Source organism: Zootermopsis nevadensis, unplaced genomic scaffold (assembly GCF_977971745.1).
Source record: "Zootermopsis nevadensis isolate Lab colony 2312 unplaced genomic scaffold, Znev_1.0 Znev_ptg000004l, whole genome shotgun sequence".
Classification (NCBI taxonomy): Eukaryota; Metazoa; Arthropoda; class Insecta; order Blattodea; family Termopsidae; genus Zootermopsis; species Zootermopsis nevadensis.
Genome location: NW_028259136.1, coordinates 1,787,386 through 1,807,177, shown reverse-complemented (window position 1 = coordinate 1,807,177; position 19,792 = coordinate 1,787,386). Strand labels below are relative to the sequence as shown.

Sequence of the window (19,792 nt, the reverse complement as noted above, 5' to 3'; positions counted from 1 at the left end):
TGTGTTTTCCGTGGTTGTATTCCACAACACTCAATATAATGACAAACACGTTTAAATCCAAAGACAATGGCATTAGTAAAGTAGATTTATCTCCCCTTCCTCACCCATCCCTCCTTTCCCTGATACCTTATATTATTACTGTTGCGGGGGTGAGATTGTGTCTCCCGAGCCATTTGTCCATCTCCCCAGATGACGTACGAGGGAATACGAAGCAGTGGTTGTACTGACAGGAGCAAACCGAAGGACGCTGAGAAAAGCCTGTGCTAATGCCACTTAGCCCGCCACAAATCCCAAAGGAACTGCCCAGGCGCGTACGTGGACCTCAGGGAGCTACGACACGGCCTCCCTGATGCTTTAGTAAACAAAGTGGATAACGATTTCAGAATATTGCTGTGCGTACGGTTTACTTCTAATGATTTTGCAAACATACAACAGAACGTAATATTTAAAGTTAAATTAAAGCGGATGCAAATTATGCAATCCAATATAGGTCTAATCTCATTTTCCAACGCCATTCTCCACAGCAGATGTAACAGTTAGGCCTGTACCACAATTTCTCGGTCACTGGTGCCTGCACCACGTGAAGATAATGTTGCCATTAAGTCAAGAGAGGTTTTATAAAGTTGACGGTCACATACGGTCTTACACTTCGTCGTAGTTTCCTTTATAATAAAGTAAAGTTTTCCTAGTGAGCAAATTGCAAGCCATGAAGGCATATAAAGGACAAGACAGGGTGAGGCATCACGGTACTGAACTGGTTACATCGACCTCCCGTCCCCGCAAACCGTCTTCCCAAGTTTCATATCATCCTCCAATCTATTTTCGGTCTGTAAAATAATCATTATCCAAGACTTTATCCCACAAAAAATCGATGTACATTCTTTGTACCATGTCCAGCCCATCACTCTACTTAAATGAAGACGGCTGTCTTCCGGGTTGTACCGACATGCAGTATCATAATAGTTAATCAACGTTTCAGTGGTCTTTGCTGTCTCCATCATCAGAGCGATGCGCTACAACCCAGAACACAGCCATCTTCGTGGTCACCGCCGTGAAAACCTCAAATACTAAATGTTCTTAAGCGTCTGCTTTTCAAACACTTGTAATTTATATTCTTTCCTCAAAGTAACAGACAAACTTTTATGCCGGAAACATTCTGCAAACTTTTACTAATTTATAAGTATTTCCAACCTCCTCACATGTGGTGATAAATCCATTGCACGCTCCAGAGGAATTAAAAACCAATTCTGTTCCAGGTGATTGTGCTGCTGTGGATCGTGGCACTGAGTATATTCGCGCCTGTAATCTGGGTGCGTCAAGTTGAAACGATTGACATCGGAGAGCCTAACATGGACCTGCCAGGGTTCTGTATTGAAAAGTGGCCGGACAACCAGGAACGGCTTGTTTATGGGGTGCTCTGCTTTGTCTTCGTGTATGCAATACCAGGATTTGTGGTCGTACTAGCCTATTCACTAATGGGCCTTCGTCTTTGTGCCATTAGTCCACCTTTCGACGGACCAGGCAACGAGGGCATGGCCAGTACAAGACAGGTAAATTTTAAACTATGCATTATGGGCATGATTTGGGCTTTTTATGACAGTGGAATGTGAAATGTTATTTGATTTTAAGTTCTCGCAGCGGCGAGTATTAAGATGGCTGTCTTCTGGGCTGTACCGCCATTGGTATACTGCGTTCCACCGTTTTTGGCCTCTGAACTTTCTGAATTGCAATCTCGGAGCGAGTCACTTACCAGAAGTTTGCTGGACGGGATGGCAGCAGGCGGCGTATAGTACACTCCAAATAAAATATCACCACGGTATGTAACACAGGAAAGTCGATTTCACTACACTACACATCACTAGAAAATTAAAAATGCAGTGAGTATAAGATAATTTTATCTTCTTCACAACTCTTCGATCTACTTCCAATTCTTCCACTCATCACAGACCATCGCTTTCTGACTCGATTCATCGCTGCCGCTGATGCTGTCCACTACATTATCGTCAATTATATACAGAATGATTCAAAAGGTTAGGCCCAAACTAAAGGAGCGTGTAGAGGGACTCAGAAAGTACAACTTTCGAAAAAGAATCCATGTACTCAGAATTTATACTGGGTAAGTCGAGGCCATTGAAGGTAGGGAAGTCTGATAACAAAAAAAATTTCAAAAAGTTACCCAACTTAACAAGGTCCACTAAAAAAACTTAACCTAACCCAACCTAACCCAAAGTAACTTAACCTAAACTAACCAAACCCAACCTAACCAAACCTAACTTAACCCACCTATCATAACCTACATTAATCAGTCGTTACTTCATCTAACATATTGCAAAGTAGCAACAATAAAACGAGGCATACGTAACATAACTTAAGCGTGCCGAAACGTGACTTAGTGACCACGCGTGACAAAGTGTCAGGGTGACTAAGCGAGACTAACCGTGGCCTGCGTTCACTTGGTGACAAGGGTTCACCAAATGTATCGAAACGTGACGAAGATTTACAAAGCGTGACCAAACTTGACAAAGCCTGACCTGCTATAAAGGAGTGAGGAAAGGTCAACATAAGTGTTGAAATACGATGAAGATTTGAAAAGCGTGTTCAAGCGTGACTAAGCGTAACTAGGCCTGATGAACTGTAAGGGCGTTATGAATTCTGGCCATAAGAGACGAAACGTCACAACAATTAACAAAACGTAATCTAATCTAATAAAATCCTCGAAAGAAACCTAACCTAACGCAGCCAAACCTAACCTAACCTAACCCAACCTTTCCTAACCTGTCGCATCTTCATCTAACGTATTGCACAGTAGCAAATATTTACCGAGCCTAGGCGTGCTGAACGTCACTTCCTGACCACGCCTGCCTAGCGTGACATAGCGTGATTAAGCGTGACTTAGCGCGACCTGCGATCACGTCGTGACAAGGGATCGCCAAATGTGTCGAAATATAACTAAGATTTACAAAGCGTGGCGAAACGTGACCAAGCGTGACAAAGCTTGACTAGGCGTAATCTGCTATAAAGGCGTGACGAGAGGTCACCATAAGTGTTAAAATACGACGAAGATTTGAAAAGCGTGGTTAGTTTTGTTTTCATAACATTTTATGTGTTGACCATTGTTATTAGGCTTCTACACTGCTCCACTGACACAGACTGTACTGACCGACGAAAACTCCTTCCTTCCTTCATTGAGTAGTCCGCATACTGGGCACTCCCTACAAGGTCAGCGGCCATATTCGATGGATCCAATTCTACTGTCCGCTTGCCACGACAGTAAACCTGACATCTTTGAGGGAGGTCCGAAAAACACCCGCAGCTTATGCAGGCCGTACGTTGTGATCTAATGTACTAACTGACTGATAGCACAATGTTCTTAGGTAAGGAATACATCACCAGCGCATGCGCAGAACCAATTTTCCCTCTGCCTCATAAGCAACGGCTTGGCGGACAATAGAAGTTTACCGACGTCCAGAAGACAACCATCTTAAACTAACGACTATTCGCAATTTCGGTTACATACTCCTCGAGGTTTAAAGAGAATGGCACATGTGGTCTGCTGCAAATAGCACTGCATGTCTCACATTGAGGTTCCCAATCTTGTCCCAGGCTTGGCAGTAGATGGCCTCTGACTCTCACGCAATTCTCTTCCGCAGGGAACTCGGCTCGTCCGGGAGAGGCGACGCGTGGCCCGCATTTTGCTGCTGCTCGCTGTTCTCTTCGCCTTCTGCTGGCTACCTTACAACGTACTGGCTATACTATTCGACCTGGGAGTTAACAAGAATATAAAACTGTTCTCGTTCGCTTTGTTGCTCGGCCACGCCAACTCCGCCATCAACCCGGTCCTCTACTGCTTCATGACACGCAATTTCCGCCGAGCAGTGCGCGAGCTCGTTCTTTGCTCTCGGGTCTCCCTCGCAGCAAGACAGCACCAACGATGCAATGTAAGCACTGTAATATGTCTTATAATATCGTGTTCAATGGCCCCTACATTACTCCTATACAGAGCCATAAACCAAATCCCCCACAACCGAGTCTACTTCAGCACACTTGGACAAAAACTGCTATTTTATTCACGACATTAAATCTTATTTCTGTTCCAAGGATTTGTAACCTTCAGACGAGAGAACTAGCCTGATTTTTTCAGCACTACAACTACAGTGCAGTGTACTTAACAGCTGCTACTGAGTTGGCGACAAATTATAAGAGCACTTCTTACACCCAATGTGATTGAAGCAGGATGCACAATTTCAAATTTGTAATTACCGAAACCTACCAGAAAGGCCGATATGCATTTGCAAACAAAACTAAATGCGATAATGTCTCTTGTTCTAATCCCTATTACTGGCAGTGGAAGTGGACGCGAGTCTACTTGAAACTTCAATTATAAAATCTGTACAACCTCCGTCTGGAACACAAACTGATCCCAAGGGAAGTTCTGAAGCCAGAGCGAGCACGGTGTCGCTGCTGCATTGTCATCCCTCAAGGAGCAGTGGCACAAATCAAACACAGCAACTGAACCAATATTGGTTACCAGCGCCATGTCAGTCCTTATTGATGTCGTTAGTGTGTACGTGGGTCGGTGTGTTGATCTTCACGATTACGTTAAATAAAGAACAGTGTGCGGCCCTGAAGAAGGTAGGAATGGAATAGTCGACAATTCATTTCACGTGTAGGTCTGAGAGTACCACAAATCGATTTTGATCGACAGGTTCCGGGGAGTAAGTTAACTTTATTACAAGCTTTACTTGCAAATCCGTATCTTTAAGGTTTCGTTTTAACACTTAAAACAGAAACTAGTTAACACTGCGTTTTAATTTTTTGCCTTCAGCTTCAAAACTGCCTTAGCACTTGCATGAATGGACTCAGAACCTCAGTTAAGATTATATACTCCTGGGTTCGACCCTTTCGCTCATAAAATCTGCCTGTGACATAGAGAAGGGAATGACACAAACGATAAGAGCTCGATTTTCCCATGATGTCACTTCAAGTCTCAAATGTTTACATTTAGTTATAGGCTATCAGACATGTAATCGAACATTATCATCTCATAAACAAACAAATCAAAATCTTCCTTATGTCAGGAACCTAACACAAAATCTTTCGTTTCCGCCACATAATCAGCTTCAGACCAGAGATCTATTTGGCTGTGGTTTAGATACGTTGTGGAGTGAAATTTTGTGTTCCAATCTCTGCGTTTGACTCCAATTACCTCAAATTTAAGAGAATGGATGACATTTTGATTAAACCATAGTTTCCGGCTTTAAAAAACCGTTTACATGTGCAAGGAAATTTAGGTATTTACTCAAGAAAAGCTCGAATATCATCACCCTGATGATCGTCGAACTTATTTAAATTCTGATTTATTTATTTAACAACACTGGCCGTACTTAAGCTGCCTATACAGCTTCGGATAACAGGATCCGTAGTGATTAATGAATGCGCTGAAGTTAACTGGACGGAAACAGTCATGGCGTAATTTAAGTTTGGCTGCTATCACTGTATTTACCTTGGTGGGCTGAGAAAACACGTAGACCCTCAATCAGATCAGCCTGTATCGAGGCCGAGATTTAATCCGGACGCCTGCCGACTACGAAAGCAAAATACGCAACGTTTCATCCATAGTTCTTATTTTCTCAGCAAATAAGTTACATTTCAGGCACTATGCTAGCAGGAAGCGAATCGCTTAATGTTCACAGCGTAGTTTAATGCCCTGCACAATACTGATGGTATTCTTGCCGGAACACTAGCGACTAATATTTTCGTATCTAAATGCCCTCACATTTGTTATTTTCAACTTCAAAGAAAATACACACAATTCAACGTGACCTGGCGAAATTATATTTCCTTGCGTATTGCGTAGATATATAACATTCCCTCTACGTCCATTAGCCAACACTTACTTGCTACATTAGAGTTCTATTAGCACAAACAGCAAACACACGGCAACGAATAGCCTTCAGTCCAGAACCACTTTTCTCCTCCATTTTATGAATGCCATACTTCCGTTTATATTACGACTCACGTTATGAAGCCACTTAGTGACGCACATATCTGAGCTGCGTAAAACGAGAAACCGGCCAGTTTTATGAAGCATTAATGTTTAACCATCTGGATACAAAGGGCGCCTAAACAATATTTAAAAATTCAGTCCGTGCCCCAAAGAAAACACTTCACCACTACAAAGATAAAATGGGGAAGCAATCGCTGTTTATTCTGAGAACCATAGCAAACCCATAAATACACTGTATGGGGGAAAATGCATAGTTACTGAAAGATAAAGTACGTGGTACGTATAATTACCTTTCGGCATTAAATTTAAAATATTTTAGACGATATTAATTAACTACTGAAGTAGTGACGTTTACCAAGCACCAGTTTCTACTCAAGATTATTTAAATGATTAAAATAAACTTGTAATAACAATAAATAAGTCAGTGGGAAAACATGTAAGCCTAGTGGTTGTTAATAAAATGAAATAATTACATTATTCGTGGCTGATTCTTAGGTTATGCGAGTCTAATGATACTGTTTCAACTGCGTAGGTTAGGCCTGTTTACTATCGAATGAGGCAACTGCATCACGAATTGTAGGTACAATAAGTATAGACTTAAGCTAGGGATCAGAAAGGATGACGTCGTGGCCTGTTTAAAGGTGATCAGAAGAAACCGTGGAAAATGTGATCCATAACTCGACCGAGATTTCAACAAACTACCTCTCGAAGATATAAGTCTGGGGCTCTACAGTTACACCAACCTGCCACAAAAGATTCATTTCAGGGCTTCCAATGTGTCCCTTCCTATCGCGGTACAGTTCTGTATTAGTTTTGAAAACTTACACATGTCCGCTCCATTTTTTGTACGTGCTAATTGTAATATCGAATGTCATAATTACAAACTAATATCGTTCCATGTTATTAACAATATTATTCAACAGAGATTTACGAAACAGTTTTATCTTTCAATAATTCCTTCTACGGAAACTTATTAACCAGCTGCGTTTTCGATGTCTGTCTGTCTCCCTGTTCCTAGATAAAGTTCCAACTTCTAGCTCACGTAAATATAAATTAAAACCTTCAGAATGTCAATAGTTTTGTTCTCGCAACACAGAGGTTTTCGGTTCACTAGATATACGCTCGCAGAATATTAACTTCAAAATAATGTGTCCTTGCTATCAAATGAAAACGGTAAAACAAAACGGATAACGGAATTGTTGATACAATCTCCGTTTTAAAACACGCAAGTTATTGCACAGCAACAGATGAAATACTCGCACAATTTAATAATCCTACGCCCCACATAAAATACAATTTGGCTACATACAGAGAAAGCTAATCACGTTACTTGAAACTTTCTTTTTTTAATACAAATTATAGGCCTGTCTTACCATGACAGAGGGTTTAGAGCTTATCACATAGAGAGCAAAAATAACATTTGCTTTAGAAATTGGTCCACACGTTACACAAATATTTTATTATCTTAACGTTTCTCCCACGGCCACAGAAAGTGGGAAAAGAATTAATGTTGCGTCGCTCGGATTTTTTTCTATTTGTCAAATGTTAAAAGTGACGTCGACTGACTCCTTGCATGTAACACACACAGATCCAGAATATCCTTTGAAACACGCAGCTCTGAGCGTACACAAATTAGTCGAATACTACATCAACATATTTTATGCGTAAACAAGCAGAGTTTTCCTCCGAAAAGTTGGTATCTTCCACCTGAGAGTCGGCGGGACAGCGTCACAACCGGTAAGAACAGCAATGCCAAGAAGAGAGCTAAAGACTACGTTCTGTTTAACTCAAGATAAAGTTACAAATCATAAATGGCTTAACAACGACACGAAAGTATCCCTATTATACTTAAAATTCTGTACATCCCGCAAAATTCGTATTTACTTTTTTTTACAATTCTGCATATTCGTTCTTTATTTATCTGTGTAACTTCGTTACCTATTTGTCTTTTAAATTACAAGAAACATTAACTTCTGCGTTTATACAGAATATTCAGAACGCCGATTTCCCCACTGCTTCGAGTCCAAAGTATGTATCTGTTCTAGGTTTACCCCTCGTTTATCTACATTAATATATTTTATTCTACTGAAAATTATTACTACACGCAATGATGCAAATTCTGCGAGAAGCTTGTGATTTTGCGACATTCCGTTACAGTGCAGAATGTCTAACAAGAATAAAATCCCCCCTCACAATGAAACTAATAATACTTATTTTTTCGCTTTTCCTCGCTGACATTTCTTTTCCCTTCCTATTCACTGTTTCCGTACAAATCCCATTGGATTTTCATACTGAGAAATCTGATCTTCTATCTACAGCAGCAAAATTATGTAACCCAATAATACATGTGATTGTGTGTCGAGCAAATCCTAGATTGCTAACGAATTAAACCCGGTGTTTTGGATATCACATGCAATTCCCGTACAAAGAGAATTCTATAATTTGTTTCTTTGGGTTAGTCGGATTCAATCTCGCTGCAGTTCAGTTACCCATTATACTGCCACTGCGAACACTATGAACGTGCGTACGTATTTTACTCCACTCTCTGGTTAACATTTCACATATTAAATAATTTAAGATGTAATCACAAATAATGTGTGCTGTAAATATAGCATGCATGAGACAAATGTGAGGATAATATTAAAATAGCTTTAATCATGAGATACGAGGTATGAGACTGCACTGAATGTACTTCGCTCAGGACAGTGTCATACGGCATGGTAGTAATCTTGGTACTTCATGAAGGGCGGGAAATGTCTTGATCAGTTGATCGAGAAGGACTTGACACTATGAAATTTGTTAACCACAAGTTTCTTGATACATGTTTCATTGCGGTCATAAATTCGGGTTTTTACAACGTTTGGACCGTACGTTCCAGTAACTAGTCTGGCACGTGGAGCGTGCTAACAACGCACAGGAAATCTACAAACTTGTTCGTGAAATACACAGAATACATTTAATTATACAATTTATGTCTAGAACATTTTCCGGTATGTTGAAATCTCAATGATACGCATTTAGACCCATCGATTAACAGGATATATGCACGACCAATAAATAAATTCTGGTTTTATATTTACTCATAGATTCAGCTGCCTCTAACATAAAGCATTCCAATTCGTTCACGAAGATCGTGCCTATATCATGTGGCGAGTCTTGAACACTAAGTTCCATACTTCGATTTCTTCTTGAATACAACATTAATTCAATTCATCCGACGCCTGTCTTTCTTGCAGTCGACTGCACGTGGAACATCCACTCGTTAAGTTACAGTGGAATCAAGCCATGCGTGAACAATAAATTAGCCCCGGTTTACTAATCACGTACTAGCATTAATAAACGGCAAGATTCTGTAACAGTAGAAGTGATTTAATACGACTACTACCGTAGTCGTATTAAATTAGCTTAGAGAACAGAAGAACAATGGTAGATCTCTGAGCATTTAAATCTATTCATATATCTTCACTAAACTTCTGTCATATATCACAAATTTTAATTCAATGAAATTAAAGCCATTATCAAATAATTAATCTTCCAGCCCGTAATTTAAAAAAATGTACTTATGGAACCCGAGAGATCATTACTGTGCTCATAGGAGCCAGTCACTATGCCATAACCCGACCTTGCACCTTTTACGTAAATATGTTCCATTTTTGAGAAATTTTATACATACATATCGTCGTTCTGAGTGTAAGAGCTTATGTTTAGTTTAAAAGCTAGATAAACGTTCGCCCCCTTTGGGCGCGGAAAGTAGTATTAGAAATAAACATTTCAGACTACAAACACGCGCTACATGATCCTCTACAGCAAATTCGGGAAAAGTTTACGTCTTCCTTCACAAGATACAAACAATCGTGACTAGTAGTATTTGAAGACGGAGCCGTGGAGCAGCAGCTCACTGGTCCAGTTTTAGTTTACGCGTCTCATACCTAGTCTCATCTAAAGTCGCGGCCAAGCGATTCGCACTCCTGATTCGTATTCCGGGTCTCTGGGTTCAATCCTCCTGACGGATTGTTTATGGTCTTCTTCAGTGTCTTTGGCCAAATTCCGAGATAGACTAATAAAAACTCGGACCATGACCTGGTCAGTACTTCGTTTGTTTTGCATATTTTCTTCCCCTTTTAATCTATTTGACTTACCATCTCAAGAAATGTATGTATCCAGTAGAACAGATTATTCTGTATGACTACGCGTATTTTCTCCGATTCTAATTCTTTACGATGCAGAACCAAATTATGCGTATTCAAAATACATTGTCTGACAACCATAACCTCTTCTAACCTCCATATACCTTCTTAATTCGATGCGCCAAATTCATATACTTGTTAATTTTAGAGATTTAAATGCTGCTTCATAATGGAAGTGACATATAAATCATACAAACCTTTTCTTTGAAACACACCAACACAGCTCTTTTGTTGGTAATAACTCTTTGTTCTGCCATTATTGCTGACCCACTATAGCTTATAATAACTTTTTACGTCGCGTACTTGATATTTGTGGTGCGGATTTATTAATTAAATAGATAAGTTTCGCTGCCGTTTAATTTATTTTTGCAACTTTATTACTTCTATTATATGTTACATTTTAGTCTAGTAAGATCTAAGCTTGAATATGCCTCAGTTGCATGGAATTCTTTAACTTGTGAGTTTGAACGCATACAGAGCAAGTTCTTACAATCGTTATCATTACGCCTATGCCTTAGAACACCTACATTTTCATACTCTTGGCACTAGGAGGAGTCACCTAGACGCCCACTTTCTTATTAATGTATATGGCGGATATAAATTTTGTCCCTCCTTACTCGAGACTGTTGGTGTGCGTGTCCCATTTCGTAATTTTAAGAGATTACTCTCTTTTTACTGTTGGCCCTGCATACAAAAGTTGTCCATCTGCTAGATGCGTATCAGCTGCGAATACTCTTTGCAATGATTTTGACATCTTTGGTAACCATTTACTTACTCTTAGGCATATCCTAAAGTAGATGGTATTGCTTCATCTATAAATAATCGTGTTATTTTTTGCTAGGAACTGTATTATTATTGTATCCCATCTATTCACCACTTTATGGGGTGTGTACTTCCATGTACCCGAGACAGACCTTGTCCCTAAGGTACATAGGGCAGCAGCTATTTCCGGGATCCATATTGTTTTTAGTAAGTGCCACATGTATTATATAATTTTATTTTACGACAGCGTCTTTCGAATGATGTATGAAGATCCCAAAATGGCGGTCTTCTGTAGTTCCCTGATGTCGTGTTCGCCCGGGATGTTGGCCAAATATTTTGTAAGTGATTTGCTGACAGTTCCAGTTGCTCCTATAACTATTGGGATTACTTTTGCTTGAACCTTCCACATTCTCTGTATTTCTATGAGAAGGTATTTTATTTCAATATCTTCTCTGCTTCCTTCTTAATCACATTCCTGTCAGTTCACATTATTAATTTTTGTGCTGTATCTGTAATTGGCCGTCTGGCTGTTGATGCAGCACTCTAATAAAAAGAATTGAATTGAACTGAATAATCTACACCGGTCAATGCGGGCGTCTATCTGTTTTATGTTCTATGGTTCCATTTGCCAATTTGAACCGTGTTGTTAATGTTGCTGTTTTTTTCAGTTGCGTCTCTTCCGTTTGTGCCACATCGTGCCGACGCCCTAGCCTCAGATAATTCTCACAAAGCGTAGCAGTACGGTTGTTTTGTTTTCGCCATTTTCTCTATAATTGCAGATTAGAGCGCCTCCTCGAAGCGCCACCACATCAAGCGGTTACGACTCTTACCACAGTCCGCACCGGCGGTGTTACATGCTGCATACATTGCGGAGAGCACAAGCAACAAGCGACGGCCACGCTCCGCCTCATGCAGCCACAATTCATTCCATCAACCAGCAGCACTACCACCACAAGGAACGAGAAACTCCAGAAATGTTGCTGCAGGAGCAGAAACAGCTTTACTACCACCACCACTACCACCACCGTCTAACCAATGCGTCATCAACCAGAGCGACGAATTCAACACGCGCGACGACACTCACAGACAATCGCTATCTGTAAGCGCTCATATCGGATGCAATCGACTTCTTTCTAAACGAGAACTTAAACGATGTGATCAAGGACTGGCGACAGTTTAACCCTTTGATGTGGGAGCTCGTCGAAATAATAATTAAGAGCTGAGTCCGTACCGCAAAGAAAACACAACTCATTTCAAAGATCAAGTTGGCAATGCTGTTTAAAGAAATGTTTGCAGTAAAACAACAAGAAACCCATAAATACAAATGCAGCTTCAGTGATTTTTTTAAGCAGGTGGGACATATGGTTATCATTGGGCAGTCGAGAAAATCGAGTGGCTGCATAGTCATACGCGTCCCTGAGACATGAGAAAGATAAGCTCCTAAACAAAAATTTAAATTTCTCAGGAACGTGATTTTTAATACACATGAGAATTTTTCTGTGTTTTATAATGCAGTGTCGTAATTTGATACGTCAACCTCGGTGTCATATACGCCGTTTGTAGTCGAGCTGCTAGAAAATCAGCGAATGGGCTGACAATTTTATTCCTAGAGAAATACGTGTTTGCTTTATTTATTTACATATTTATTGATTTAAATTTATTTATGTCTGTGTAATTTAACGGGTATGTAAGATCGAATGCGGTAAGAAAAGGGTCAAGTACAATGTACTGGAAAGGATCGAGAAGGAAACGGTGGTTGCGAATATCAAGATGTAATTTCTCCCGCCATTCGTCAATATTGACTGCAGAAAGCCACCAAAATACTTAATCAGAATTCAGAATTGACGGTACCCCAGCTGTCGTCTTCCATCTCCCCCTCTCGAACTCAAGACAGATGCATTACCACTATTTCAGCTTTATCTGCAAGAAGAAAATTTATCAGAAATTATTTAGAAATAATTTCACGATTTTACTAAGTTACAGCACTCAAGTAAAATGTATGAAGAAAGAGTGGTATCCGACTTTCTTAAACTGAAAAAATTGAAGTGGTGTCCATTTCTTTTTCATTTTACCATCATCCCCCATATTCTAGGGATTTATAACTCCCAAACAATTCTGATCTCTCTCTTCATGACAATTGTATTTAATTTGTGACGCAAACATGTTCACTGTCAACATGAAGTTTGCAAAGTAAAACAAGACATCTTTACTTACGAAGAGTAATCTCTGTTGCGTAGGGTACAAACCATTTTTCATTTTCTTGAATATTCTGACACTGCCTAACTATAAATATACCGATTTTTATCAATAGCAATGAGTCAAAAGTGACATTATCTGTGCCAGTTTGCATACCTACTGGCGTTGATGTTCGTTGTTGTATTGCACATATAAATTTACTACAGGCCAATGAAGGTAATCGTATTTATAATCACCACATTGCACAAAGTCGTAATCCGTTTTCCTTTAAAATTTGTTTTGCCCGACCAGCGATTTGAGGCACGTTCGCATCCTATTAAATTGTTTTGTCCGTCCGTCCGTCTGTAAGAATATAAGAAATCGAAAACTTCTGAAACGAATTTTGCATAAAATGTGATATGGGAAAGTTTTGCTACAACTTATCGGTACATTACAGTTTTGGTCAAAACCGGGTATAAAAACGCTCTTTATATGAAGAGCTACAAGCGTGTTTGTGATCCAAAGCGACTGGGAGAGGAATCCACCTCAATCTGGCAATTTCCCGGTTGTTCACAAAGGTCAAATTCTGGCAAACGCTCCATGTGCACTTTCTTAACTCGCTGAGAAATATAAAGTCACATTTTAGTAGAAATGAAGTACCAGCATTACTGGTAACTACAAAAATCAAAATTAATTTCTGTCATCAACGTTTAGTGTAGCTAAAAATACCAAAATGTTATCAAAATTCATCTGGTAGCTTCTGAGGTGAGACCCTGGTTGTCACAAAGACAAAGACGACCTTACAGTTGTGTACTGATTTCTTTAGTTTTTGTAAATAAAGCTATGAAAACTTCAATTTTCACTTGTTTTCAGTGTCTCCCTTATCCCGTTGCCTCTCCAACCTTGTGTCCAGTTGCTAGGAACATATGACTAAGTGCCCTACCACATTATCAAAAAGGAATGCATATATCGTATTTACTCGCTTAATTTTCCCCCTTTCTGGTTATATACTCATAATCTTTAAAATCTTATGAAGTAAACCCATACAATGCATTGGAATAGAAAAAAACAACACTTCAATAAATTATAAATCAATCCACTTGTACTTATAGACACAAAAAATACAAATTTAATACACCGGCAGTGATACCTAGCATTATTCAGTCCCTTATATCAGCACCCGACTCGATTATTCTATTCAACTGCTCACTGCATGTAGGTTAAACGGGCCCCATAGAAATCTCTCTCAAAATCAAGCTTACTCATACTTAAATGAACCGAATATAGCAAATTATTCTAAACAGGCATATATTATGTTAATTATTTATCTCCTTTTAAGTTTTCTGTTTCTCTTTTATCCTCCATACACAAGTAACAACGCGCCCATTATCGATTCGGTTTCATTCGGAACTCCAGAACAATGAGTGTGAGCTACTCAACCCCCCCCCCCCCCCCCCCCCCAAGTTACTTCTTCAAAGCATGCAAAAACTTCGCTTTCAAGTTTCTGTTGCAATCTTTTATTCAGGATATCAATATCGATGATTGATGATGGATTGAGTAACAGAAAGGAAGCGGCGAAACTTGTATTTGGAAGTGTAATCTAAAATTAATGATGCAGCCACTTTAGCAATTTGCGTGCAAGTAAACAAAAGAGGCCCTTATGACGCAAAACTATTTTGTTGCACGCTAAATTGTTGTAGGCTATGCAACGTATTTATTTTAAACGTGTTTCATTTTATTATTTGGCGACGATGCTACAGCTGCAGAAATTAACAGTGTCAGACAAGATTGAACGATATGAGTAGGTAAGCCAAAGGTTTGGCCGTGCCATAGCTCAGGCGCCTAATCGCTGGAGGCCGGGGTTCGCGTAAAGGTCATCCAGGTGGTATCTGTGGATTTGTGGTAGTCAAAGTGCCACTGGGGCAGGATTTTCTCCAAGATCTTAGGTTTCTCCTATTCAACATCATTCCACCGCCATTCCATATTCATTCATGTAAACACCTGGTCCATTAGAGGCCCAGTTACACAGACAGTATTACCCTATCGCAGCAATAAAAAAATGCCTACGGTTTTGGAGAGAGGCTGCCTATTTAAAGACATACGCGCCCGGCTTTCGCTTGGGAAGACAGAAGTACCTCAGAAATGCCGTGCACCCGACCGAGTTCCAACCGAAGACAAGCCCACAGTGCCGCCTCGGTAATTTTTAGTATAGCACACAGCTGGCCATGCTGTGGTTCCCCCCCCCCCTTCCGAATGGCTCCCTGGGACTCGCCTAATTCTGACCTTGCCTAGATTGACTGGTTCCTGTGTCTCAAACCGATTCCACGCGAGCGGCTTGCTCATCGCCCTGATGATGGACATCTATAACGTCGATAAACTTCTACCAGACTATACGGCGCTATAACCCAGAAGACGGCCATCTTCCAGCTAACCGCCGTGAGAACCACAAATCCTACATTCCAATCTTGGTTGGAAATCCCTAGGAGCAGATACCACTTCGAGGCGTGAATCGGATGGTAATATAAAACAGACCTTTGAGAAATAACTAACTCAGAAGAACATAAAAAATCGGTCTTTTTTAACATGGTAAAGAGCCTTCCGGTTCTGAAATGCTGAAGGACGTCTTAGCAGTCAGAGCTGTTGAGTCGATGAAATAATGTAGGATGGGTCCAAATATACTATCATACACAATGTCCTCTCTCTCGGTTTGCATACAGTATATTAAGGGCATTGTGCTACTGGCATAACGCAATCCGCATTAGAGCACTAAACTTCCTCAGCCACAGTTTTATTCCAAAAGCTGATAGATTAACCTCCATTCATCTGATTTATAATGAAGCACAACTTTGTTACGATGCCAGTGGCAAGAACAGATTGCTCATGGGATGACAAACTGTAATCGGTAATTGGAGGCTGAATGCTCGCTTCTGTGTGTTGATGCGGCACACAATCACTGTCTCGTCGTATTAGACCATTCAAACAGAATTTTCACATGTGTTCCAATAAACATCACCGGACACGGAATATTCGGTCACATTTTTATTACGAATAGTCTGCGAAACAATGTCCCTTTCTTTTCAACATTTCATTACTTTTTCTGTTGTTCTTATTACTTTTCTCCTTTCCCGTAAAAGAAAAGCTGAATACCTTAATTAAGTCAGTACTAACGAGCGAGAAGTTTCACTACCTACGTCAGTTACCAAACAAGCAAGAAACGCCTTCAGATTCATGTTAAAACAGGATTAAAAATGTATACTAGAATGGAGTGGAGTACATGCACTTATAAATAAGTTAATTTCTACGCTGCGTATTTCAGTAGTCTTGATGTTGATTTACTGCAGATACGAATCTGTTTATGCGATGCTAATGACACTATAGACGTCACAATGAGTGTCAGTATTATGATTATTATTATGCAGGAAAATAAAATATGAATACTCCTTGTACCATGAATTAACGCATTAATGATCTTAGAGCGATCTTTTGAGAATTATTCAATAATTGTTTAAACTATTGACACTGAATTTCTGGATATAATTTATAGAGTGTGTTTGCTGACATACACGCAACAGTCACTTGTGCGAGATTCAGACCAACACTTAACAGAAGTTGCCGCAAAATGATTCGCTTTCCAGCGCATCTGTGTCCGACATTGTGTTAAGTGCTGATTATTATTGTGTGTTTGAGTGTGGATATCGTTCCATATACAATTGAACAGCGTGTTTTTTATGAATGTGGTGGAAGGCGTCGGAAAAAATTACGTCGTAAATTTCTCGGAATCACAATTTCAAATACATCAGGAATCCATAAACTAAAAAAGTCACGTCTAATGGATCACTTTTGGATAAGAAACATTCTAAAAAGAACGCCGTGTGCTTACTGAAGAAACATTAGACGAGATGGGCCTAATCGACGAAGCTGTGAATTTCAACTTATTTAAATGGCACAGAAAGTGTGTGGGTGTACAAGAACATTATTATAATAAATTATTCTCGGGCTACTAGCAGTGTAAAGTGGTTTAATGGAGAAAACATCTACGTTTCGAGAATCTTCGTCCTCATCCTCAGGGTACCTACTGCACAGAGTACAACTTCAGTACACTGAGGATGTGGACGAAGAAGATTCTCGAAACGTAGATGTTTTCTCCATTAAACCACCTTACTCAGCTGGTAGCCCGAGAAAGATTCAGATAACACGTACAAGAACATCATTTTCATATCTTCTTATAACAAGTTTATTTTATTGTTTTTACGGAGTGATATTCATATCGGGAAAGTCATGTAGCGCTTGCTGGGGGCAGTCAAGTGACAATTGCGTATAACTACAAAAGTGTGTCGGCTCACTGTACTTCAGCACAATGTTTGTCGGCATGCCGTTTCATATTACGACTCAATCTTTCTGGAGAGTAATTATGGATACAGGTAATTTTAAAGGACTACATTACAAGTAAGACGCAAAGTGTGCTAATGGGTTCGCCATGGTCGAAAGTCTTTCGACCATGGGGTTCGCAAAACTGTATAGACTACTAATTAAAATTGTCGGGAGCATGAATTATAATTCTTCAACGTGCGGCTAATGATGAACATTAATAAAAGCATAATGCAATTTTAACGTCAATTTATAATAGACGTATATACTTCTGTATTTTGAAGCCAGAGACAGTTTACCACCAATTCCTTGTTGCCCGACTTTTGAATTGATAAAGACTGAAAACAATATCACAAAAGACTATCTTAGACGACACAGAACCCGACGCCATGCCAATATTAAAATAGAACCTATAGTTAAAACTGTTTGATGATGTTCTATATTGAAGTGGTACAAACACCCACTATAGGTGCAATATTATTAAAATTTACTGTAGATATATTTTAACACCGAGTAAATAAACTTGCTAACAATCAAAAACAATCGTTTTAATCTACGATGGCCACATGCTCATTTTGGTGGCTTCATTTAGTTGATTACACTTCATATAACCCGCTTAACTTGTCATTGAAACTGGGGTTACTTACTGGTATTGGCCGTAACACAGATCAATTTAATGCAGCTGGTATCTGCGAACCAAAATGTCAATAAACTAATTGAGAGCATACAGCTAAAAGTTTCACTTACGGGTGTATCCAGTCTTGTTCTGAGGATTTTCTGGCAAACCGCAGGTCCAGTTGCCATTGACTGGTCTCCATGAGTTGGGTTTACAAATTGAAAGTCACTGAAAGGATTAGTATTTGTTGTTTCAAACTGCGTTCACTGCTGCAAATAAAATCTTGCCCATAGTTCTTCAAAACACATTTCCGTTTCTTGCTAAACACAATCACATAAAGTTCATACACCTGCTTTTATCACGTCTACCTAAAACTGCAAGTATCATTTATACGCCCATTGGTTTCCTCCATTTTTCAAAATGCCTGGCTGCTTGTATGAAGAAGTGGAACGAAACGGACTGCATGTCATAGTACACCAGGTTTTAACCTAAACGATGAACATTTTATATGCAGTTGTCCAATTCTCTACTACTCCCACGATTCACGTTTGTATACATGCACACGTGTCAAGTTACTACATATTTTCGCGTAACGCACTATTCTTAATCTATTATATCAGCCATAACCTTCCCACGAACAACTAACCACGCGGGTCTCACAGATCAAGACGTCTAATCAGATACGAAACAGTCTTCAGTCACTTTCAGTGAAGCAATTTTCTGCTCATGAAACAGGTAATGCTGCTACTCTCTGGCGCAATTTGTTGTACATTTACAGTAAAGCTATTGGAAACCACCCGTTTAATAGTCACACAGTTATACATTCTAAACAAGTGTGAAGAAGAATACTCTATGAAGCAAACGGTTTCTAAATACATTCTTTGCGATCGTGCATTGTGCACCAGATTTATAAGAATAGAGTAAAACAAAATATAATTTATAATTCCATGAATCCTTCACAGTTCAAGCCATGGATGCGGAACAGGTCATAATAAGAATACCAACTTTCTATAGTCAAATACACTAGTAATCCATATACAACTGCACAGTAGTTACAACAATTTACATAAATATTAAAATCTGCAATCATGAATTATTACATGTAATCTGTTGACACATGGTATCTGTTTAAAGTAAAGATTGCATTTCGAGATAAGATCTATATTTTGCATTATGGACCATTATTTTATGACACGCGTCTTTGTTTCCGACAGTCGAAAGAAACCTATTGAAGCTTTATGTGAAGTACAAATTGTATGTATGTAGGTAGAAAGAAAGCAAGACTAAATCTCTCAGGAATTTATAATGTACACTCCCAGCACCAAGTTTAACAGATACTGGTTAAATAGTTTCGCAATCATAATAAGCTATGCAAATAGAGAAACGGACAGACAGATACAAGGACATAATTTACTTCGTGCACTTTGTGCAAATTCCCTTTGACCTCTTTAACCATTTCGTTCGCTAATGTGCATACAGTTTAATTTGCAAATTACCTCACATCAATCAATCATCTCTGCGACAGAATTTTGTTAATTATTTTGCAGCCATTATCAGATTGAATTAGATGGCAATGTGCTATTACATTATTAGCTGAGAACACCTGTGGTAAAACATAATAAACTGTTCGTACGTCATACAACTGCAGGATGTGGACCCGTGCATCCTACTTGACCG

General features: G+C 39.4%; 1 protein-coding gene across 3 annotated transcripts in view; it reads left to right on the top strand.

The window, feature by feature from the left end:
* Positions 1-13,987, top strand: part of LOC110827094 (QRFP-like peptide receptor) — an 85,724-nt gene extending 71,737 nt beyond the window's left edge. For all 3 annotated transcript variants that reach the window (XM_087342857.1, XM_087342856.1, XM_022058428.2), the window contains exons 5-7: positions 1,257-1,550; positions 3,651-3,938; positions 11,736-13,987. In XM_087342857.1, coding sequence (XP_087198983.1) covers positions 1,257-1,550; positions 3,651-3,938; positions 11,736-12,059 — 906 coding nt within the window. In that variant the 3' untranslated portion in view covers positions 12,060-13,987. The remainder of the gene's footprint in view (positions 1-1,256; positions 1,551-3,650; positions 3,939-11,735) is intronic.
* Positions 13,988-19,792: the final 5,805 nt, after the last annotated feature.